This window comes from Zonotrichia albicollis, chromosome 3, assembly GCF_047830755.1.
Source record: "Zonotrichia albicollis isolate bZonAlb1 chromosome 3, bZonAlb1.hap1, whole genome shotgun sequence".
Taxonomy (NCBI): Eukaryota; Metazoa; Chordata; class Aves; order Passeriformes; family Passerellidae; genus Zonotrichia; species Zonotrichia albicollis.
In genome coordinates this window covers 77,155,841-77,182,106 of record NC_133821.1, presented here as the reverse complement: position 1 = coordinate 77,182,106, position 26,266 = coordinate 77,155,841, and the positions used below count along the sequence as shown (strand labels likewise).

The 26,266-nt window shown below is 36.7% G+C and overlaps 1 protein-coding gene across 1 annotated transcript in view; it reads right to left on the bottom strand.

Moving 5' to 3' along the window:
* The window catches only part of FRK (fyn related Src family tyrosine kinase), a 48,466-nt gene that overhangs the window by 19,370 nt on the left and 2,830 nt on the right, over nt 1-26,266 (bottom strand). The window contains exon 2 of the mRNA XM_005490690.4: nt 6,258-6,379. Within this exon, the coding sequence (XP_005490747.2) occupies nt 6,258-6,379 (122 nt within the window). The remainder of the gene's footprint in view (nt 1-6,257; nt 6,380-26,266) is intronic.

Genomic DNA, 26,266 nt, shown 5'->3' with positions numbered 1-26,266 from the left:
AATAATGCTGTGTTTCAGGTAGTTGATTAATTCCCTTTCAGTGGAATGTTTTTTATTCTAATCTGTTGTGTCTTAACCAATAAGACTATTCCTCACCTCCTGTAAGTTATCTGCTTATCATGACAGCCAGTGTCCCTCCCTGTGACCATTGGAGCACTCCTTAGATAAGTCAGAAAAAAGGCTGGGCCACTGCCTGCTGGGGCTAGACACGGACCAGCACAAGATCAAAGAGAGACAAAAAATGTATATAAATCACACACACACAGAGACACATGCACAGAAAAATGTTTGGAGACCACTAGTTTAGAGATCTTTACAAATGAATATCAGTAGAAGCAATAGCAGGCTCAGAATAATCAGAGGACAGTTCAGAAGAGCTGAAAAGGTATTTAGTCACTTATGTGGGTGTAATTTCGTAGACCCTCCATTATTTAGTCATCACTGTCCATGTTCAATGAGCAGTAGAGAGTTTATATTACATACAGAAGGGTAACTGATTTTGCTCCAAAGTCTACAGCTGTTAGCTCTAACATTAACAGTGTTACACAATAAACCTGGAAGTAGATTCTTTATACTGTGCCTCTGTGTGCATCTCGGCAATAGCTTTGGTTATAATGACAGAGGAATATGTGGTTACATATTGTGTGTAGAAAGCATATAGGATTGGTTGCATGAAATAAGTAAAGCTGATAGGAAGAATAATTTCTCTCACCATCTAAGTGATGAAATCAAAGAGGAAATCTCTCCTTCCTTAAATACTATTGTGGATGATCAAATATTTTTGCACTGTACTGTGTGATTGTCATCCAAGACCACCAGAGAGCAGACAGGAGCTTTTCAAAATACTCCACCTCAGGTAGTCTGTTTAGGAATCTGAGAACTTACAATTCTGCATGAGGACAGGAATGAGAATATTTGTAAACAAAATCCATATTACATTGCACTTTTCAAATTATATTTCTTTTTGAATTAACACCCATAATTATTACTTTTTAACTGTAAAATTTATGAATGCTTTTGTGATGTGTCATTTGGAAATGGTGCTGAAGCAAAATGAAGGAAAGAGTAATTCAGTAATGACAGACTGAAAATGTAATGACTTTTCCAAAGTTCACAGGAAAATTATTCCAGACATATTAATTAGTCTTTATGATGCACTGAACAAAAGGCCGACAGGATGACTGTGTTAATCCAGTCTCAGTTATATATCACAAGTAATAGCAGTTTGACTACCTGATTTATTTATTAGAAGTATTATAACTGTTATTTGTGAAGTAGCTAACATTAATAATGCAAGAGTTGGTTTGAAGGATGTGCTCTAATTTCTTAAATGAGCCTTTTACAAAGCCTTATGATTGACAGCATGCAGGTCAGGTGGTGATTCGTGTGGAGAAGCTGGACAAAATTTCTGCACTGATAATGTCTCATAATAAGTAGCTGAGATTAGTGCAGTATTTGACAGGGGGTTGTTTACTTTTATTTTAGGGCTGAGTTTGGCTGTATAAGTCCTGCAGCATACAATTGGATACATCACAATGTGGCTCCTCTGCCAAAATTATACAGAGCACATATCACTCTGGAAAGAACTATCCATAACCCCTTCCAGTCATCTCTACATCCATGCCAGACTACTAACCAGGACAGGATTGTAATTTTAGTCTCACACAGCTTGACAGTAACTGGGTTTGAAGCCTGCAGAGGTTTTCTCCTCAACTTGCCCTTTCCAAAAGAATTACAGCTCCCCATTAGATTTCTACATGGTTTCAGTCTAGCAAAAGGATTATCTTCTCCCAGCTATCCATCTTCACATGATAGGTTAAGCAGAAGTCGATTTTGCCACCTGAAGAATGTGAATAAAATAATTTACTACTTCTTCCCCAGGGCACAAAAATTTATGGTGGCATCAGCAGAGTCCACACCTTCACCAAATGAGTCATGGAGACACTAATGTTCCATTACTGCCAAAAACAACGTGTTTTGGAGCAACACAGCTCCTGGGAACAGCCCTCCCCCAGCTCTCACCATGTAGCACTGCTACTAGCACCTTGTTCTGCCTCCATGCCCAGAGTGGATGTGGGAGGAAGGTGACTCATGAGATCACTCTCACCAGCACAGAACGGGTGCAGAGGCAGATCCAAGATCATCCTTGTGGCAGTGGTCACAAGGGTTTTGAGGATGAGAGAGAAGTGAGAATGTTGATTCTATGTTCAGAATGCTTGATTTATTATTTTATGATATATATACTACATTATAACTATACTAAAAAGGAATAGAAGGAAAAGTTCTCAGAAGGCTAGCTAAGGTAAGAATAGAAAAGAATGATTAACAAAGATCTGTGTCCCGGCAGAAAGCGAGAGCAGCTCTGCCGTGAGTGGTCAGTAAATCCAAACATCCACAGGAGACCAATCACGGATCCACCTGTTGCATTCCACAGCAGCAGATAACCATTGTTTACATTTGTTGCTGAAACTCCTCAGCTTCAGCAGGAAAAAACCCTAAGAAAGGATTTTAATGAAAAGATGTCTGCAACAATCCTCTTTGTTACAGCCATGATTTTGCCACTTCTATGAATCTGCTGCCTTAAACAACTACCTGTTTTTCCTACACTGGAAGCCAAGAGGAAAACACACAACATTCTTTTAGGAGCATGGAAAAAATAGCTGAAGAAAACACAAAGCATTTACATTGTTCTTTAATGCAATAAGTCTTTCAGATACCATTATTCAGTGATGGGCTAAGTACAGAGCCTCCTGCTATCATTGGCAATGACACTCAATTAAGCTGAGCACATCTAAATTATGGCTTTTAATTAAAATGAGGCAACATCTAAGATGGCACCAACATGTTTAAAATTTAATACATTTCACACCAGATGCTGGAGTCATCAACATAAAAATCTGTCGACAACATGTGCATTTTTAAAATGGAAAAACCTATTTTTGAAATGTCAAACACCCTAAATTTATAGTAACACATGTCAGGGGCCTATCTGGCTTGATGAGCTTTCCATTTCACTATTCACAGATGATAAAAACCTTTCTGAACATGAATTTTTGTTTTTAATTTAAATAATTATTTATTATCCAAATCTTACAAATTGAGAGTTTTCCCAACAAGGCAATTTAGAGGTAAAAAATGTAATTTTCATGAAAGATTGAATTTTTTAATTTTTTAATTTTTTTTTTTACTAAGGAGATCACTTGTCTCCATTAACATTAAATCTTATATATCTCATTGTCCATATGAGTATGAAATCAAGCACAAAAGTCATAAAATCAGTTTATGGGTTCTTGGGTAACAGAAAAAGAGAATCCTCCTCTTCAGCTTCTTTTTTTACCTAAATGGCATGCTGGATGAAGAATTAAAACATTTTCTTAAAGATCTTAATTTTGAAAGCCAGGTTTTCTCTTCAAGCCAATATCATCTACTCTGCAATGAAACCAAAACAACAATAAAAGCTAGAGCAAAACCAATCAGATCTACAGAAGATGGGACTTTTGAGGTCTAATGCTTCTGGACCAAAATATTGGGTTGTGACTTTTCTCTTGTCAGTGTATCAGCTACCAAAGAGATAGAAGCCATCCTTCTGCCTCAGCTTTAGTGTCTCATAGTTCCTACTGATGACACAAACAGGAAAGATGCAGGAAAATCTCTCTTCTCCACAGAACCTGGTGAACTGAACTACCTTCTTTCCTACTAATGCTTCCCACAACACAAACATTTCATTGTTTGCTTTAGAATGCACTAGCTTTCCAAGGAGTCGACAGCAAGTAATGAGATTATGGACATAAAACATCTAGACCAGGATGTATACTATTAGTTTGGGAGTAAAATACAAATAGATGCCATTCAGCTAAGCTGATTCAGTAAGCAGCAAATAATATTTAGTTCTTTGGGATGAAGTATCATGTTAAGGATAAATGATGTTCAACTCTGGGAAGCTACTAAAGAATACAGCAGTACTGAGAAATGATGCCACCAGTAGTGTCTACAGATTGCTTCAGTTTATCCTTTTTCTTTAACTAAAAGAGCACAAATGTTTAATAAATCTGAGATGATACATATATTCATGCATATATTTTCAGAGGACAAGCCATATTTGTGCATGAAGGAGAGCTGGCTCCTGCAGCTGGAGCCTTGCCTCTGTGTGTATTACTTTCTTCAGTGCCACTCTTGCCTTCCTTAATCAAACAAACCAGCATGAAACAAACCCACACTGTTGGTTTCATGTCTTGCTCTTATCATTCATTATCAAATCTCCTCTTCTCAAATAAGCTTATAAAAAAATGTAAAAAATTGCCTACCACAAGCTTTCATAATTGAATCAAATATACTAGATCAGCTGGAATAAATTTTCTATCCAAAATTTGTAATGAAAAAACTAAACAGCAGCATTAAAGAGTGATTTTATACCACTACAAATGCTGGCCTAATATTTATTTTTCATTCTCTTGGATTTTTCTCTAGTTTACCTGACATACTTCTACTTTCCTGTTAGAGAAGTGGTTAGGATGCAGGATAAATAATTAATATTTTAAATCTTTCCTAAAAGGAGAGAGAATAATAAAAAGGATTTGCATTTCCACCTCCAGGTGCACAAATGAAAGACTTTTCATTGACTTTTGGTAATGTGCCATGTATTTACATGCCATCATTAAGAAGGTAATACAGGCTTGTCTTTCCTTCCCTGCATAACACCATCCTGGCCCGGTTCTTGGATGAAATCACCTCACTGATGAACTTGAAGGAAGCTGAAACCATGTAACACAGCAATAAGCTGGCACATGTAGAGAAAGCATTTTGAAAGGTCTGTGGCTGTAATACAGTCCTTGGACAAAAGTGTGCACACACCAAGAGCTCAGGAGCAGTCTGATTTCTTGCTAAAAGGTAGTTCTCCTTTAAGCACTTCATGGCAAGGACCAACTTCCTTGAGGGCAAACTGAAAACTGTGGATTAAACTCTCCCAGTTTTGTAAACATCACATTTATTTCAATAAACACTCCTGTATTTCACATTTCTTTGTCTTGGCAATAAAAAGCATTCCTCACGTTACCACAAGACACTGCAGGTACATACACTTTAGTTATAATTGGGAAAATGGAACCAAGAATATGTTTCTTCACAACTTAAGCTGTGTTTCTGTGTAGGTTCAGAAGTTGAGTGACACATAATCATCCAGGCAAAAGAATGGACAAGGTGCCTCTCATTTCACATAATTCTGCATGTGACTACTCATGTTTTATTCACAAACACCAAAAGTCTTTCCTGGCTCTGGAATTAACATAGGTAGAACATATTAGGAAGTATGGGTGTATAGCCCTGTTGTCTCAGGGACAACACTATAATCGTGAATCACAGTTGTATGACAAGTTTGATGGGAAAAGTTCACAGAAAACAACCAATAAAAAAATCACTTTTTACTATCACAATTTACTATCTAAAATGGCAAATATGTACAGCATGAAAAAACATGATGTTCTTAAATGTGAATTAAATTATTATAGAATAAGTGTCCTAATTTGATAATCATTCAGATTCAAATAAAGGACATAAATTTCAAAATGCATCATCATCATCATCAATCTATTTTTTGCTGAAGTTTACAGTGAAATTTTCAATGAAACATCACTAATTCTAAAGCATAACTTTGAAGACCTTCCCTCGATTTTATCCCTGAAAAAGAACTTTGAAGACCTTTCCTCGATTTTATCCCTGAAAAAGAAAAGAAAAATCAGTGATGTTTCATTTTCAAATTTTCATTGAAAATTTTCAATGAAACATCACTGATTCTAAAGCATAACTTTGATGACCTTCCCTCGATTTTATCCCTGAAAAAGAAAATATAAACCTAAATGTGAGTTCTAACAGAAATCTCCTTTTCTAAAATTTCAAATATCTGTCAACCTGCTTTTATTTTATTTTTGTTTTGTGTACTAATCAGAGCTGTAGTGTACAATTTTAATGTAATTTTTTATGCTTTGGTCATGAAAATTTATTAAGGCAGCTAGAACGCTGTAAGTACTAAGCATAAAAAAGTTAATTTCTGTTCTGAGTATATTGATAAACAAAGTTTATAAAATATTAACTCAAATTACTTTTGCCCAGTTTTCTTTATATATCTCCTGGGAAAAAAAAAAACATTATTATGAATTTAATTTCATTTTCATACCCACAGTTTATTATTCTTGAAGAAGAAAAAGCCCAGACCACCTGAAAAATGTTTAAACCATTGCTTTAGATGAAAAACTAGAATATACCTGAGAGTGCGTATTCGCCTTTTAGACTTTCGCTTTCTCGGATTAGGAAAGCTCCTTCCTTGTTTACAGGGTACAACAGTTGTCTCTCGGCATCTGCTCGTCTGATTGGGCCAAAGAACCATCTGAACAAATAAAAACCATTAATTTTACTACTCAGTGAAACATACCAGGAAGACAGTTTAGCTTTTATAAACATGCTGCATATTTGCTAAGAGATAATCTGTGCTATGTTAATTAAATGTCAATAGTAGGGGGGGAAAAAGCCAACAAGAACTACAGAACAAATTTATTGCTAGAAAACATCACACATTTGAGTGAAATCTGGATTTTATTGCTGATGAAAAGTCTTACTGCTTTAACGGCAACAAGCATTCAGAAGTGACAGACGGGCCTTGTCCCAGAAAAAATCACCAAGAAAATTTGCCAAGGCTACAAGGGCAGAAATTGATGCCAAATCTATTGATGCCACTTGAACTAGGTAGAGGTGCAGGTATGTGCTAACAGCCCAACATCTTAAAAGACAAAAGATCTCTCAAACTACAGAAGGGCTCTCAGATTCCAAGGTGTAAATCACCCTGCTTCCCCATTCCACTGCCATGTCAATACCTCAAACGAGTTACTGGCAATTTTCAGCTTTGCTGCTTTTTCACAAACAAAACCAGTGTATCCCTCAAGTCACCACAAAAATCTCTGCACCTGTGTTCTGTGAAAATCTACTCTGATCTATGGTTTTTAAAACATTTTTCCTCACTAAATCCTGTAGTTCACAAAGGTTTGTTCAAGCAAAAATTTTAATTTGCTCCTTTGAAGATAAGATTTATCTCTCTTGCTGCTTTGTGCTGAGTTTAAATTAAAGATAAATAAGATAAAGATGAGTCGGCATTTTTAGCTGGGGTGGTGTTCAGCTTCCTTCCAGCAAACATGCAAAGCTCTTTCCAAGATTAGCTCCACCTCTTATTTGAAGCAAATGATGATAAATAGGTATCAGAAAGATGCCACAAGCTCACAGGAGAATTCCTTTTAAATTAATCATAGCTAAAACCATTACACAAACTTCAAATATAAATTAATGCACCACAAGTATGTTGCCTACTTGATTTGTAAATTACTAGTGAAAAGTATAGACAGAGTCATCAACAAACTATTTTAGTATCTGCAAGGCTTGTAGTCATCAAGAGGAATGGAGGAAATAAATGAGAATATTGGATGATGCCTTAGCTGATCAAGCATGAGGACTGAAAAATGGGTTTGTATTAACAAAGAGGAAATAAAAAGAGGCAAATGCAGACAGCACTAAAACACTCTGAATATGCTTTATTAACAGAAAATGAAAAAGAAAATTAAAGACAGATTTTTCCAGACCACATTCCTGTCCACTGAGTTGAAGATGATTTGGATAAAATAGGTCTTGATACATATTTGGCAAGCAAAGTAATCTCACTAGAAAGCTGTAATGTGTTAGAAGTAATTTTAATTAGTTAAATGTGTTCATTAATTCAACTAATTAATTTAATTAATTCTTTCATTAGACTGCAGAAAACTAAGTAATCAATAAATGTTCAAATCCTTGACTAAGGTTCTTGTCAAAGGAAGGAGAGTACAAGTTCAACTGTATTCAAGTTGCAAAGAAAATCTGTCTGCCCTAAAATCTAAATTAGAATCTTTCTGAAATTTCTAAATATACCCACTCTGAGAATAACATCTGAAATCCAACAAACTATATGAGACAAAAAAAAAAAATATTTGTCTCCTTGAAGTATTAGTTATCACTCAATCATGCCCAAAGTGACTAATCCTCATTAGAGTGTATAAGAAGTAAGTGTTTAATTTTTTGTGTCCTTTCTTCTTGGGTTACAAGGATAGTACCTTTTCAAAAAAATTTAATTTTGTACCAAACCCAAAAGAGCTTCCAGTGCATTGTTAGCAAGACTGGATTTGATAGCCCCAGTCAAAATACAGTCTTTATGTGACTCAACATTTGAAAATACGGTGTTAGTAACTCAAACTTCTAAAGCCGAAAACTTGAGGAGTAATAAAATCTATGCAACTAGAGGAAACTGTTGGTTTATTTTGAATATATAAATTAATTACTCTGTGTATGTAAAACCATGTCTTCAATATAAACCATGATTTGGGAAAATAATATGCACATAAGTACATCACATTTAGGATAATTGTGATGATTTCAAAGCATTTGATTTCAAAACATTTCAGCTTATGTGCTTATTTTTATTAGGCTGGAAAAACTTCACTTAAATAAATATGAAATTACCATTAAAGTTTATATGGAGGATATATAATATGCAGGTTCTGACTCCAGATAAGCCTAGCAGTCAAAAATATCCTAACTTGCAAAATAATATAATTAGAGCAACAGTATTAGAGGAGGTAAGTGTAACTGAAGCAATTACAGAGGGTGAAAAGTGGATACATATTGAGTATTACCTCATTTGCCTGACTTTATATGATCTGATTAAAATGTTTCAGAAAAATACAGGGAAAATTACTTTTAATAGCACTTGAATATTTGATTCTTAGTTCAAAGCCATTTGGTTTGCAATAATAATTATACAGTACCAAAAGTAATACTGAATGTGAAAAAAACAATCTCTTCACTTCAAAGCAAATAATTTAATTTGTTATTCACTTCTTTTTTTTAACTAAAGCACATCTGAATTTAAAGTACTATTTTCAGTGTAATGGAAGTTTAAATTCCTTTTATAAAGCGTGAAGAGCTTATTTTGATCTCTAGCAATTGAACTTCTGCTTCAAAAGGCTTAATATTTTACTTCATCCAAAAGTGCGTATCTTAGAGGCAAAAGCACTCTAAAAAGTAATAATGAATCAAAGTAATTGCTCACCACGAGATATTGCTCTGCAGGATAGGAAGGTCAGACCAAAACAACACCCAATCCTCGGTAAATCTATTCACATTTTATAGCTCAAAGACAGATGAAAGTTTTAAAACAGAACACTTGGAAAACAAGAACTAAACATGAAGCACTATCCGCTGAACTAGTTAAGTAACTTCTCTGACTTCAGTGCAGTGTTTTGGCACCAGACAGTCCAGGAGAAGTTTGAATTAGCAATTCCTACACAGTATCAGCCTGAAATTCAGCTCACAGCCAGGCCACTTTGGTGGCCTGTCGGTGCTGGATCAGTAGATTACCAGGTATGGCACAAATGAGTGCATTCAGACTTGGGCACAACTTTCCATTTCAAGTAGGAGCTGTCTGGCTAGCACAGCAAAAGTGCTCTTCTGTCAGCAAGACCCAGGAACATGCTTTCTTGGCCAACACTGCACTCAACACCCCAACTCCCTTTTAAGTGTAGGATGCCAGATCTGGTTTTTGGGGATTGTTTCTAGCAGCTTCCTCTAAATCCCTTGCTAATACCATCATTCATCGCTATCGGGAATATGTTCATTAAAAATTCCAGGGTACTTCTGGGTCATTTTGGCCATCACACATTGGATGACTTTGGAACCAAAAAACATAACCATATAGGTCACAATTACACACATAGTCCTCACTTGTTGCAGATGATGCTCAGTACTGGAATACCAGTGAGATTTGTTGTGGCTATTGAGAACATAGCAATCACATTTGTTTTGGCCATCAGTTCCACTAGCACATTTATCACCACCATGTCACATCACGGATCATAGCAGGTTTTGTCATGGCATGTTCCCTGACTGTGACAGTATCACTGCTGAGACCTCTGAAGACTTTCTTACAGCCATTTCCTTGGCTGAATGCTGGTGTTTATACTTGAAGGGCAATTTTCTTAAGAAACAGACATCACATCACCTTACACTCATTCCTGCCAACCTATTCAGCCCAGTTTGAATTAAGATGGAATCATGGGCTCAGGGAAAGTTGGTAGTGCTACCTGGCTCCACCGCTGCCTTTCCTGAGAAGCTTTCTGTCTTCCATGGTGCAATGTACTGCTGATCTCCATCTAAATGTTAAAGCCTCATTTACCTGGCTTTGCTTTCTGTCCCCCTGTGCTTTGCTACATAAAAATCTGCTAAAATAAAAATAGTCACTCCTATTTCTACACTTCTTATAGCAGGAAGATATGGCAGGAACTTTCAAGCTGGACAGTAGAAGAGAGGAAAAGTAACGTGGGCCAAGACGTAAAGCAAAGAAAAATGTGGAGGCAAAGTTCTCCAATGCTGTATCCCTGGCAATATTTCCACTGCCTGGTAACTTGCCTAGAAAAGGACAAAAGCCCCAGTGGGAAAAAAAACCAAACACATATATCCCCACAACAAAAAGAAAGAGTATGCAAATGAATTTTCTTCCTTCTCATTAATGCAAAATCCCCCTCTGATAAAATCTGCGCAATGCACTTATCTGAAATAGAGACTGAAGATGTTGCAGATCTCAACTAATCTGAGAACTATGGACTTTTTCTGTCCCAAAACTAACTCTATCCAATACACAGAGCTAATCCCCTCCCAAAAAAAGGATTCCCAGTCATGATCCAGATGAAAATGCTCTCAGGGGAAATAAATTTTTTGGCAGCCTGCCATTCCTTGGAAACCCCTTTCATAGACCCCACATCTCCCTACATTCCACCTCTCCTCTTGGTCTCTCCTAAATTGCTAACATGCTAAATCCTGACTCTAACATAAGGTGTGTGCTAAGCCTTAGCCAAAGCACTCCACTCATGGGCCAGACAAAATATTTCTTTGGAGATGTCACTCCCTGGGTGACATGGGTAAGATGCTCACGACCAAGCTAAACACTGACCCTGAATTAACATCTGCAATCTTTAACTTTCTTGGAAATCTCAGCAGATTCCTCAATGCTCTTTTGTTATTCCCACTGAAAACCAGCAGAGAAAATGATCCAGAAGTTTTTCACCCATTTCCTTTAAGGCTCACCAGTTTCCCACTTTTACCATTATTTAGATTTAATATGTACAGGAGAAAAGTCAGAATTAACTCTACAATGTCATATCTGAAGCCACTGAATTTCCTTTAATAAGTAGCTGTAGCTGGGATATGGGGAGATTATTTCAGTTTTTCATTCAAGTTGCAGGACATTGGAGGTAAGATAAGACTAAAAGCAGACGTCTATGACATACTCCTAATTTTGTTAATATTCACTTAAAAGCAAAAGCCCTGAGGGCTGAGTCAGCAGTAAGGTACAACCACACATAGAAGCTGTGATCATTACAACAGCAATGAAGAAGGAGGAAAGGGGAAAAAATGCTGAAAAATAGCAAGGAGAAACAGAATGAATAATAGCAAATAAGTCACATAAGATTTATTTTCCAAATTTATTGAAGATGTTGAAATGAACAACACAATCCTATCCTGGATCAGCCCTTTGTGGCATAAGGGCATCTTGCTTCTCGCTTTTCATAAGTGCTTACAACTGGGACTTACTTTCTCATGTTGGGGGAAGTCTCTTGAGTCTGCTAAATGTCAACAGCTGAGAGGGTTTGTTGAGATTCCTGCAGTTCTCAACCAGAAGTCTCCATTAGGGAACAAATGGTGCTGACAAAAAGGTTATCTGGCCCTCCAGAAGATTAGCTCAAGTGTATTAACTGTGTCTGTACTACTAGGCTGAAGAGAATAGGTTTCTTTGATGGAGAAAAGCAAAGAATTACTGCATTTAGAGCAAAATTCTTGGGTGAAAACAAAAGAAAACAAAAAACCAGATACTCTCTATACTGAAACCACATATATCCCAGCTTCTTCTGGAATGAAGAAAGCTTGTGTAAGAGCTAAAACAAATATAGAAAAGCTCCATCAGCATATGAAGTTTACATTTTAGATGCCTCAAAATCTACTGTCATAGAAAGCTGTAACTGCACACTGAAGTACTTCAAAGTTAGGAGATGACAATATTAATATTGCTTTCATGGCATCCACTCAGCTATTTTGAGAAGATCCACTGTGATACCATCTTTAATTACATGGTTATATCCAGTGCTCCCTACAGTGTTAATATGAGTGCTGCCCACTGAATAGCTACCCTCTAATTCGTTTTGTCATTGCATAGATAGAGTTCATTTACTGTTTTAAACAATTTACATTGTTTAGAATCTGCTCTCCATGCCAGTTACAAAATTACATGTATGGCTTCTTTCCTAGCAGCCTCTATTACAGTGTTCATTACTGTAATTTCCAAATGCTCTACAAATATTCATTAAATTCTTTTTGTGGCTCTTTTCCTTGTAATATACTTTCTGTGGTGAAGAAACAGCCCAGAAAGGGACTAAGGGAATATGAAAATACCAGGAGGATTTTCTACTAATTTTGGATGTCCAACTTGAAAAGTCCAGGGCCTGCCTTTCAGGAATTTAACATTTTGCACAATTTAACAGTTATTTGGACAGCAATAGTGGCATAACTTTTATGCCACAGAAGACAAGGAGAGATGCATGGAAAGCTAAAGAGACAAAGAGAGAGAGATCCTCCAGGGTCTTATTCAATTACTTTCATCATATGACCACCCTGTGACCATTGTCCTTACTCAGCACATGGAAACCTGAACAGGCTTGTGTGCACCACTCTTCTCTGCTTTCATCCATGTGGGACAAAGAAGGCTGCTGAACCAGCTTTTAATCCATGCCAGGTTTGCAATCCGCTGTGGGTAAAGAATAGTGCAGAAACAGGGGCAGAGGAATACCAAGGGAGTCACCAGCAAGTCCTCTCTATGCTGACAGGAAGACTCCTGGCACTTTTGGGTTTTCCCAAAATATTGAAAATAGAGAATGAAATCATCAAATTTTAATAATAAATTCAGTTACTGCATATAAAATATAATTTTATTTTCAAGACCTTGGTTATATTGAAGCAAAGTTTTTTTAGATAGCAAAAAAGCACACACTTTTAGTGCACCAATCTTCCCTACTAAATATCAAGTCCTTTCTCCAATTCACATGAACAAAAAATTTCTTGTATTGTTCTGAGCCACATTTTTTGCTTTCAGGCAGGGGAAGAGGCACCCTGTGCCTTATCAGTGCCTGGTATCAATTCTGGAAAATTCATACACAATCAGGTAAAGCCTGGAAATTTAAAAGCAACTAAACAAGCTCATCTGATAGAAAATATTAGGTTGTTTTAATTATAAGACTAAAGAAGTAATAGCATTGCCTCAAGAGCTGCTTTTTCAAAAAACTAGGAAATATCACTGCATAGATTAAAGCCTTCCAGGTGTACCACACGTAAGAAAAACATGTGCTTTACAAATTGTGAGGTGTATGCATGAAGGAGAGAGTGGGAGACGAGTGCTGGCTGATTCAATTTTTCCCTGTATAGTCTACAGTGAACCTGATGACAGTTTCCAGGGAAAAAAATAAACCAAAACAAACAAACAAACCAAACCAAAACAAACAACAAAGAACTCCCACAAAACAACAGCAAAACCAAAAAACTCAAAAACATATGAGACAAAACCAACAAAAACCAGAAAAATCTTTAGTCTGGATAAACCATAAAGATGAACACTTGCTGGCAAGATTCCTTTCAAGAGCATTTTCAAAACCACAAACCTTCCTATAAATGGCCTAAGAATATAAACAGTGGAAATTCAGGGATTTCTCTAGGGTTTGCAGACTTTATTTGGGCAGAATCCAGAAAACCTAAGATTGGTTTTCAGGCAGAGCCCCTCCTCCTCACTTCTTTCTACAGGCATGCCTGGGATAATTTTTAATTGTCTGTTCCTCACTGTCATTTACTATCAGGTACTGAAGGGTACATGGAAGGACAAAATTTACGAGAAAGAAATTTAAAGCTAATGGTAAAGGAAGTCACAGGACGTTACAGGAGGAAGGGAGAAAACAGGACAATAGAAATTCAAAGCTGAGAGAACCATAGAATTAGCAAGTGGATGGATTGAGAGAAGAAAGTCAGAGTTAGTAGGCAATGATGAGAAAAGAGACGAAGCTGAGGACTGCATTCAGTGCCCAAGGGCTATAGCCTGCTGCTGAGCTACTGCACTGTTCAGCAAATGCTGTTTTCATCTTACCCTGCTCCCACAGGGAGCCTGGCCTTTGGCAGCCATTCCAGTCCTACTTGGGAAAACAGTTTTACAGAATATCTCTTGAAACAATTTCACAGACTAACTCTCACTGTGAGGATTGCTCTACACAGCTATTTTCTCTGTCACTTTCTTAGTTCATCACACCACTCTTTTTTGTACTTGCCAAAAGAATAATTTGACATTAGTTTTCATTTATTGTATAGGAGTCATTGCTTTAAATCTCATTCACCAAAGTACTATCAGGAAAAAGTGAGTCAGGAGAGGTTGTTAAAAAACATTAATATACCAAAACTTTTCTCTGTCTAATAAGTAAATCATCTGAGATCTTAACACATTGCAGAGAGCACCTGACATGGAATTGAAATAAAAAAACATTTAAACTGTTTATGTACAGTGACTCAGCACAATTCTCATTACTTATTTACCACAATAAGAATCCAATTCCCTCCAAAGAAAACCAGAAATTCAGGTTTTCAGGAACAGCTATGTCAGGCATCACACCTAACCTTTGGCACCTACAATGAATTTGCTTCATACGGAAAGAACTGAGTCACCCATATTGCCCAGAACCCTGTTGTTGAATAACTTATCACAAACTAAAATAAAGACTCTTGTGTGCTTTCTGTGTGGGACTTGGAGCTTCTGAATCTTTTCACAGTGGATAGAATAAGTTTGTTTTTCTTTCCACAGAGAAAGCACAGAGCATGTGAATAGATGTATATAAAATAGTTGTGTAAAAAAAAGGCTCATTTCTACACCACATAAGCAGCAGAGATCTATCAAAGCAACACAGCAACTCTGGTTTATGTTTTTAAAAGTCTGTATGTTTGAAAGTGACTGTCTGTTGTAACACGCTCTAAGTTTTGCTGTATTTTCCACACTTTGAGATCAACATTGTGATTTTTCTTTGAATAACCATTACAGTGTGAAATACAGTTTTGGAAAATAACAGATCCCATTATGCTCTTGGCTTTTGGATAACGTTTTCTTAGTGTTCTTGTCAGCAGATATAGCTGACTGGTCAGTGTTTTTCCAGAAACACTAAATTTATGTTAGACTTGAGAGATTTTTACTGGGGAAAAGGCAGAATATAAGAGGAGATAGGAGAAGAGGCATAGAAGCAAAAAGGAAAAGAGAATTAAATTATACTTCTCCATTTTCTAAACAAAATACTACAGTTTAATTTGAGAAAGTACTCCATTTGAATAATTTGAAAATTTAAAGGCTTTTTGTTTCTGTTTTCAAATAGAAGTTCCAACAAAATATTACCCTCTTTTTTTCCTTTTAATTTTGTTCAGAAGTGATTACATTATCTGAACACAAGACAAAACCAAGCAATACTCTTCACATTATTTCAGGGCATATTTTGATTTCATACAAAGCTAAAATGAATTCTTTGCTTCTCTCTTCCAGGCGGAAGGAGACATTTTTCCTTTCTCTCGTCCCATTCATATTTGAAAATGAATATGTTCACTAGAACACAAGTGATACATTCATCCATGTGAAAGGGGACCTTTAGCTAAAACAAGGCAATTTAAACCTATGTTTCTAATATATTATAGTCACTATCTTGCTGGAATTTACAATGTGCATAGATGATTAAATATTGCAACATGGAAAACATAGCACTTTAATAAACAGAGGTAATATTTTGGAGACTGGATGTCTCTAAACCTACCACCAACATTAGACATTACTTTTGCTAACATTTCTTTGTAGCAAGATGAAGGTTATTGCCAGAAAAAGTCTTTATACTTCTAGACTGAAGGAGCAGATTTGCCACACTTTAATTGTGTAGGGCCTTTAAAAACAGATGGTTTCAACTTACTAATCACTGACAACTGGACTGTAACACTGAACAGTAGCTTACTCCACACAATCCCAACGGCTGTAAAAGTAAAACTCTCACATACCCTGGCAGACTGACCTTATGTGTATCTGAGACACAAAAGGAGCCCCAGGCTCCACTAACAAATCACTGGGGCAGAGATGAAGAAACTGCAGGAGATTGCTTTCTCATGTGAAGAGGGCAACAGATGTGTCAAAAAGGACTCTGAGCCCCTAAAGTCCCCCCTTGGTTTTGGTCCAAGAAATATCTTCGTTTTCTGTTGCACCACTGTTTTTAGCATAATAAATAATGAGCTGTGCCCTAAATAAAGGACCCTAAATAGAGCACCCTAAATAAAGGGCCTGTCAGGGCTCCACAGGCTTTTACAATAAAGCAACTGTGTGGGATTGTTTAGGTAAGGGAAAATTCAATAGTGAGTAAGTTGGTTTAAACCCATCACAATGGCAGGCATTTCCTCTTCCAGTCTAAAGCAAATTTACTATCTTCCAACATAAACACCAAGATTACTTGTGTATTAGTCTTAAAATCTCTGACATTTTGTGTGTAAACCTTTCCCGCAAGGACACGGTGGACCATGACTGTACTGTCACCTGTTGTAAGGGATTATGAATAATACTACATTCACTTTTCAGTAGTTGATAATGGCAGCTGACCACACTGAAAACGTGGAAATTGACTTGCTTCCAGTCTGCTGCAGGATGACAAATCATTGTACCTTTGGCTACTCTTGCACTCAGTAATGACTGGAAGTGACTGATTCTCCTGTAGAAATAGTATAATAAGGCCAAAGGCATGAGCTATGTAATTTAGCACAGCTCACCCAATACTGGGTTCACTGCGCAACAGAAAAGAAATCACAATGTGATAACATTAAATTTTGAAAATATCCATAAATTTATCTCATTTTTTGACTCTCTGTTTAGCTATTGTGTAATTAATTTTAACATTTGTATTAATTCATTATATATTAATGAATATTAATATTCATTAATATTGTATTAATTCTCCACAATATTAGTCACCTGCATGCTGTATTATTTAATCTACTCTGAAGTTCTTCTGTATGAGAAAACAAACAGTAGGTGAAAGTGATATCATATTGCTTTTTGTGTTGTTTTAGTTACACAAGTCCTATTTAAGAGATTAAAGTCAATTGTCAATGTTTGTTCTCTGTTGTAGTTTTGCACCTGAAAATGGGTTCCGTTGCATTTAAGGCTTGTTCTGAAACAACGACTTGCATTTGTAGTCAATGAAAGGCTACCACTGTCTAACATCCATTGCTTTATTATTTGGGGTGTGAAATACAGCCATATAATCACCTCTTTAAAAAAACCCCAAATTTAAAATGCATTTCTTGAGACCCTATTTCTGCTGCATAGAGTCTCTCAAATAGCATTGTAAAATCTTGCACCAACGTTAGTAGTACCTGTATACATTTGTACTTCCATACGGATATAATATACTGTAAAAGTAGCAATAACTCTGCTGTTTGTAACCAAGGAACAAAGTGGAAATCTTGAGGTAGCCTTAATGTTAACATGGTACAGAGAACACAAATAACATGAATTGATTTAACACCATGGGAAACTCAAATAGACAAGAAAATTTTCAATCATACATTCACTTAAACCATTACAGCTTCCAAAAGCCCTCAATTGATTTTCTGGAGAAAATCCTTCCAGAGAAATTATTTTCTTTTCGTACAGAGAAACTCAGTACAGGAATAATACAGAAACCCTGAGAAACAAATAGCCCCCGTGCCTGCCCAAGACACTGGTGGCAGAGCAGACATCTTCATCCATTTTGTGGAGAGCTCTCTCTTGGAGTTGGGTTCACACCTCAGACTATCGCCAGTAGTCTGGTGGACTTGTGTCCTCTGCCAGGTCAGCTTTCAGTGGAGAACAACCAGGACAGTCTGTCCCAAGAGGGACTTATAAAGAAACTGTGCAGTCTGGAATCCTCAGGTGACTCTAAGCCAAAAGACAGAATAGTTTTGACAGAATTGTCATGGGGGGACAAATTACTTAAATGAAGGGCCTTCCACCTTCCAGACTAACCTTTTCAGGGTGACAGATGGGAAGGGTGACACAACAAAGATACTTTTGACTTCCATAAGTAAAGCTGGAGCACATCAAACTCCACATCAGTTGTATATTATCAGACCAAGACCCTTACACAGATTTCTTTTGCAAGAGATTACAACACTGCGTAAGATTTATGTTGTCATCACAAGAAGTTTCTGGGTGATTTTTCAAGCATTTTAGCTCTGTAATAACAAGATCTCATTTTCTCTTTTCTTTTCTTGCACATTTTCAGAAAACTAATAATTATCATATTATTATAATCAAGTTGTTTTTCTAGAACAACATCCTGAACCCACAGGTTTAAATCTTTATCATTCACATAGTCTGAGCTTGCCTGTCATTTCTGGGTACCTCATCAGCTAGCATGACTGAGTTTATTTCTGGTTACTGTCTTTGTTAACATTAACTTGTCAGTTTTGCTGTCTGTGTGTTTATCTCCCTCCCTTTCCTTGTTGGCAAGGTCCTCAGATAATCCTGAAAAAGAAGTGTTCCCACACTTCACATGCCATTCTCTGTGGGTGCAACTGAGCAGCTCCTCCTCTTCACCACCACCCTCCTCGTGTGCCCCTCAGGTTTGTCTGCAAGGTCTTGTGTATGGCTCCCTTCACTACACACCCTTAGAGGAGCAAAGACTCCTTCTGTCTTACAGAAACTTCCCTTACAGAAACTTCCATTAACTGAAAAAATCAGTAATTTCAAAAGGAAAACTGGGGTTGGTGAGTTCTCAACACTTTTGAAATTTATGGTACATATTCATTCCCACATGTGAGTCTTAAATCTCCTTTTTTCTCTTCTTTTATGGTGAGATTTAAAAAGCTGTGCTGCAAAATTTTTATTCTATAAATACAGGAAAAAAATTTAATTAAGTAAAAATATATCTAATTTATTTAGAGAAGACTAAGGAAAAATTCTTACTGACATTACTGCAGATAAATTTATAATGTACAGTGTTATAGAGTACTCTGCACAAAAGTAGTGGAATGTCAATTAGTGCAATCCTTTATGGAGCTATCACTTATCATTTAAATCACTGCTTTGTTTTTCCAGTTTTTATTGATTAAGATTAGTTTACCAGCATGAAAAAAGTATGTATTTCTATGTGGTTTAAGTGATAGGGAAAAGGAATACTTTTTCACTATCAATATTTTGATCTTCTAAAAAGCTATTTCCAAATTATTTCTAAGCCAGTCTTGAGAAATGCAAAGTTGTAAATTGCCATTCTAATTGCTTATAACACTCATGGTTTTCTTTACACAGATACGAATTGAAAACCTGAATGTCAACATTTAAGAAAATTCTTATGTAAAGAAGTTTAATCTTTTATTTTTAGTTTTAACACAAGAAGGGCGTTCAAATATATCCTATATATTATTTTTTAAAATAACCTGAAAATTTTAAAAAATAACTGAAAACTTTTCCTCTTACACAGAATAGTAAATATGTAATAATATTTTGTCCTTTTTTAAAAATATCATCCAATAAATTATATTCATTCTCTGCTATGCATATCTTGCTTACATAGCAAAAAAAGAAACCAGAACAAAAGACAAGAAACAAGAAAAAGAACAAAACAAACAAAAAACAAGAAAAAGAAAAAAACATTTTACTACAGAAAAGCATCTGAGTCTGATGAATCATATTTTCTTTCCTAACCTCTTTTAAAATTAAAATGCAGGTAAATTTTGTATTATCTAAACTATGCCGCCAGAAAGTTGCTCAGTATCAAAATCTTTGCAGTGTCTGCTACAACCTCATGTTGAAACATAATGTCTTCAGAATTATAACAGGATATATTCTGGATTTAGTACTGCATCTTTGGTAGGGAGCAAAACAATGGATGGATAAGTCTGTGAGGGTGAAGTCATTGATGGCTGCAGCCTGGGTTGACTTAGAGGCATTAGTGTAGATGGGGCAGACAGGTGAGATCTGTAAAGGAGCAGCCCTTGAATGTCACAGGGACCTGTGCAATGCTACCATTTCCTTCTGTGCCTATTTATTTTCAACACGTCTTTTTTTTGTGTCACTCATGACTAAGCAATCAACAATCTAGAAAAAAAAAAAAAAAAGAAAGCCAAACACTTGTTTAGAAATATAAAACTTTCTACAGGGATGAGAGGGCTGTTTGTGAGGTAGTTTTTTTGTCCTAATAGCTTGGTCCTTGCCCACCAACAGAAAAAAAGAGTTGTGCAGTGTCAACACCTATGGTTCTGCTAAGCAGACTTGACAATAGGTCTGTAATTAGACCTGGCAGTGATGTTCCCTTGACTTTGCTTATACAACAGTTCCAGCCTATGGTGAAGTACAAAGATAAGAGACCAAAGAAAGTAGATGGGCTTGTGCACTTTTCAGACAATCCTTTCTGAAAGCAATGGGGCTAGAGAGAGCTATTGGTTTGACCTTGTAGGGTATCTCTTATGTTTTTATGTCTTAATCTCTTCAGTACAGATAGAATCTTACACAAAGAGTCTTCTATAACCAACAGTGCTTTTCACATAACAACAATTCTTCACAGAGATACCTGACCTAGTTTGTTTAAAATGAGCCCAGCTTTAGGATTTCTTAGCCTGGCTGAACTGTTGGTTGCCATTCCTCAGTTCTAAACGTGCTCAGAGATCACTCAGCTCTGCAGAGCTCTGTATTGTCCTGGGCAGAGAGCCATCAAAGACAGTTATTGAGGAAACATTGTACAATACCTGGAAAATGTTTTTGCCAACAACACTGCTCAAACACAACTAATCCATGCTAGCATGCACAATGTTTATTCCTACTGAGTCAGAAAAAAACCCCACCAAACAGGACTATCAAGTAGTTATGACCAGTATGTGGCCTTTTTTTTTTTTCCTTTTTTCTCTAAAAGGCACTGTAAAGGCCACCAAGCCTTAGGGAAAGCTAACTAGCTGTGTTTGCAGGATGTGTTTTAAGGATATTTTTTTGGTGTTCACATGATTCGTTGCCATATTCTTCATAAAAGGGTAATGAAAACTAGTAGCTAATGATTTAATATATAATACACTAATTTTGAATAAAGACAAGGTTTCTTGTCTTCAAGACATTTCTCAGAATTTGAATAGATAAAGACATATATGTTTAGAAAACCACATTGCCAGAAAATGAGTGACCTTAGTTAGACAAGTTTTCATGAACTGCTCATATACAATGCCATAACTCCTTCCACTTTTCTGAGCAGAGACACATTTTCTGAATGTGGATATGCACATGGATGGATAAATAGTACTTCCACTTGAAAAAATGTGTCATTATACACTTTGGTAAACCATTTACTTCTGTGTTCAGTATAGTCTTTGAATATTTAAGAAATAAGGAGAAATTAGGTCAAAGTTTGATAAGTGCTTGAAGACAGCACTGGAATGCCTAACCATCATTAAAGAAGTTAAATAATTAATTTAATGGTCTTTTTGCAATATTTCATTGTTTGAATTCAAAACAGGCACTCCCAAGTCAAAAAATATCAAAACCATGATCTAGCTTAGCAATACACACTTCATCTCACAGGGCTGTATTGCATGATCTTAAAAATATCAGTCTTATAAACTTTCTCTACATTGTGTGTATGTACACATGTATGCACACACAAACCACACACCCCCCCAATGGATAAAGTACATAAATTGAAATAAAATATGGAATTTCACATGTAGGCTTTTCAATGTTTTATACTAAATGTATATTTTGGTGATAGACACCTTTTCTACCAAAAAAAAAAAAAAGTAAGAATGACTTTTGTACTTGGCAGGTTCCAAGAATGTGCAAACAAACTACTAGAACTTTGTGCAGTCATTTAGCAATGAACAATTTTTACAAGTTCATTTATTTCAGTACAAGGGTTAGTAGTGATTCTGGTGGTGTCCTTAGGAGTTTGTAGCTCCAGAATAAGGAGCTATGAGAGCAAGAGAGAGGGAGCACACAGAAACCACAATGGATTACATTCAGTTTTCTGAGGTATTCAGTAGAATCCAAGGTACCACTTTTAAAAAAACCTCTAGCCCATTATGATTGTAAATACCACTTTGAAAATGTCCCACGTGAACCAAGGAAACCCCAAAAGTCTGACTTTGCAGTAAGTCTAAAACAAGTCAGCCCAGTGAAAGCTTTATTGTTCTCATATAGTAACTGAAATTCAGTCAATGTATGAAACAGTTAAAGCTGAGTCAGGTAACAGAAGGTGAAGGAACTATGGAGATTGACAAAAATAACCTACTAGACACTTCTGCTTTCAACTGGTTGTTTAAAAACCTCACTGTGGAATTGACTGGTGAGGTTTCATTGATTAGGTCTGGGGCTCAGTTTCCACCAGCTGGGAAATACCCACATAAGATATAAGAGATAAATAATTTCAAAACTGAGAAAAGCTAAAAGCAATTGCTATGATCTTCTTTGACCCAATCTACTAGGAATTTGTATGGATTTGCTTCCCTCATCACAGCAGTCTTGTGTCAATAATGCTGGCATGAACGTGGCCTGGTTCAGAGCCAGGACAGAATACATGGAATGAGTGATGGCCAATGGCACCATGGCCTGAATCAGCAGTGATGTGGCCAACAGGACCAGGGCAGTGATTGTCCCTCTGTGCTCAGCCCAGGTGAGTCCTGTGTTCAGTTTTGGACTGTCCCATTACAAGAAGGACACTGAGGCACTGGAGCATGTCCAGAGAAGGGCAATGAAGCTTTGGAAGGGTCTGGAGCACAAGGAGGAGCAGCAGCTGAGGGAGCTGAGGTTGTTTAGTCTAAAGAAAAAAAGGCCTCAGGAGTGATCTCATTGTTCTCTGTAACTAGCTGGAAGGAGGTTGTTGTGAGGTAGGAGTCAGTCTCCTCCAGATAAATGACAAGAAGAGAGGAAAAGGAAGGGATTCCTGTGCCAAGGAAGGGATTCATTATTTAAAAAAAAAAAATTCGTGAAAAGGATTGTCAAGCACTGGAACAACCTTTCTGGGGAAGTGGTAGAATCATCATCCCTGGAAGTCCCCAAAAGGCATGAGGATGTGGCTCTTAGGGCCAGTGGCAAACACAGCGGTGCTGGGTTAATGGTTGGACTCTTAGAGGTCTTTTTAAACCTCAGTGATTCTATGATTTTATGATTGTGAACTGTCTTTCAATAAACAGACAACAGGTCCATCAGGATGGCAGGGGAGAGCCCTCTCCAAGAACAATCTATCTTTCCTCTATCAAAACCAGAATTCACGTCACTCCAATAGCGAGGTGTATTCTTTTAATTTTGCTTCTTTAAAATTAACTGCAGAGCTGGGCTGTATTTCTTGTCCAGAACAACTTGCACTATGTCATTTTCTTGTTTAGTTTAAACAACCAGCAGTAATAAAACAAGAGCAGGTGAATATGTTACAATGGCTCCTGTTTGTAGTGCAGAATAATAGACACAGAAAAGGAGCACAGAGACAGGAAGGTCACATGCTTTGCCAAGAAGATCTATCTTTTAATTCAGATTTTGGTATTTGTCAAGTTGTTCTTTCTGATCATCCTTTTTTAAAAGTGCAAATTAAATTATGTGATTATATCTCCAATAACATTTTTTGTTTTCCAAGTGCTATATGTCTAAACACAGAAAGAAGAGCATTCCAAATTCATGGGATGCAGCAGATACAACTTCATTCAAACTACCTTAGAAATGAAAAATCTGTCTGGCTCATGGTTTTGACTGCTACCTGTGACACAGAAAAAAGAAAAGCACCAAGTGCTCTCACAGTTGTTAATATATCATTAGCATAGTTTGTGTTTGCTTTTGGTCAGATATAATAGAAAATAATGTTTTCATGGTACCAGATTTATCTCCTCATGAAGAGAAAGCTCACTATGTGACTATGGTTTGTCAGATTAATGCTTCCACTCCCCAACTGCCTTGTCTCCCCTACCGCAGGCGAGGCCAGGAGAACACACCTGTCTGCAGAGACACTAAACACAATTCCTTCATGACCTCTCCCCCTGGCAGGTTGTTTTTGGTGTAAGAAGTACAGCAGGTGCTAGAAGAGCTCAGCAAGGAGAAGATGCTTTACTGGTAAATATAAAAATGAAAGGCCTTGTTTCCCCAGTCTGTCCAAAACAGACTTCACTGTAGCAGGTGTGCACTTCTTGGATGCATTTCATCTTGTGCAGCACATGCTTGGACTGAAATGTTGCAGCAGACAGAAGTCAAGCCATGGATTTACCTTTTTTTCCCCTATTCACACAGACTGCCACTAATTTCATCCAAGTCAGCCACCTACAAAGAGATTACTTAAGCCAAAGGAAGGAAGCAAAATGACATTTTTTTTCTTAGCAAGAAATTGTGTACAAATAAGAAGTGTTTGATTCTGATATAATTTAGTTCTATTATATAATATAAATATACTAGCAAACTATTAAAAATGCCCCCTTCAATTGTAATATACAACTTCTACCAATAACCTTTAGTCAAAGGAGAGCAACATAGTAAAGAAATCTCATTCTTTCTCGGTTCAGATAGCCACGGATACATGAAAATTGCCTTTGTTGTGAAGAGTGTTTATTTTTTGTTTTTCCCAGATGAGATATTGCAAATCCTTTCTGCCCTTTCCCCCTGACCTTGACCCACCTTATCAGCTCTACCTCAGTCATACCAGACAATCAGAGATACCCAGGAAGAAAAAAGAAGTTATCTAAAGAAGTTTCTTACTTTCCTTCTTGCTTTACTTAATTCTCTTTCTTACCAAGGAAAAGTAAGAAAAAAAAGGCATGCCTTTCTCCCTGATAAAAATTCACAGACACCTCAGCAAGGAGACACACTGGTCTGCTGCAGCACTAGTTGAGAGCAAGCAATGACCCAGCACTATTCTCTGCCAGCACTGACAATACAGTGTCAGATGGACTATCTGATCTCTCACTGTCTCTATAAAAATATGTTGATAAAAGAGGGCCAGATAGATTTGCTTGTTAATACTCTTGAAGGTCACAGGAAAAACTGAAATGATAAGCAAAAGGAATTTGACTACTCTGCAAACAGCTCTCAAGCATTTATTTCCTAAATTTATGGAGTGGCCCTGTCATCTCTCACTGTAGAACCTTTCATGCCCCTCTATTCCTTTGTTTCAGTGACTTTACAGAGTAGCCATGCATGTACTTGAATGCAATTTTTAAAATAGTTTCTACACAAACATGCTGAAATCAGCTGCTAAAAAATGTGATCAGTCTGGTTTTCTTCTCAAGCTTCCTAAGAGTCACACCATGAATTAAGTCTGTTTCTCAGAACAGAATAGCCAGTGTTACTTTATCTAATGAGATGGAGATGCAACCTGGAAATAAAATTCCTGTTGTCTCTGCAGATGCACAGAAGCTGGCTGGTGCTACAAAATGTGCATTCAATTAAGTAAAAGACTGTTGATCAACTGTGCCTGGAAAATATTACAAGCATAAAAACCACACTGCAAATATATGGTAAATATTTTGGCAGGTGAACATATATAAATATATGGCAGGTGAACACAAGACTGTAAGTCTTCTATTCTTTGTTAGTTCTGTGCTGGGACTACAAAGGATCCTGCCACACAGGATGCAATGATGCATTAGAAACTTTGCGTATTTCCACAACTGTCTATTTCATGGCCATGAAAAATTCGCCAACACCAAAGGGAATTAAAACTAAAAAAGAGAGATGAGAGAAGATAAACTCAGGTTGGGTAGAGAGAATGATTTAATCTTTAAATTGAATAAAAGAGATACTAGAACAAGCTTTTTTCTTATTGCAATCTTTAGGGAAAACAAATAGTGGCTCTTTAAACCATCAATACTTTTGTTCTTACTGTTCCACTAGGATAACTGAGTTGTAAACTACAGAGGGTGGGTGAAAGGGAATTCTTTGAGGAAATTGTAGCAAGGGATCTTCCAATTTGATAAAAGGCAAACAAAATCCTCATCTTGAGGATGAACAGCTCAACCTGAAATGCCTAACAAAGCAAAGAGGTCTAGTTTTATTTGGCCATGTTTGAGTTGGGATGACTCTTCAAATGAATCTTCAAGAGGTCCCTTCTGACCTCAGTTAGTCTATTGTTATATGTGTGTGGACTGACAGGCTTGTACCTATGTGGAG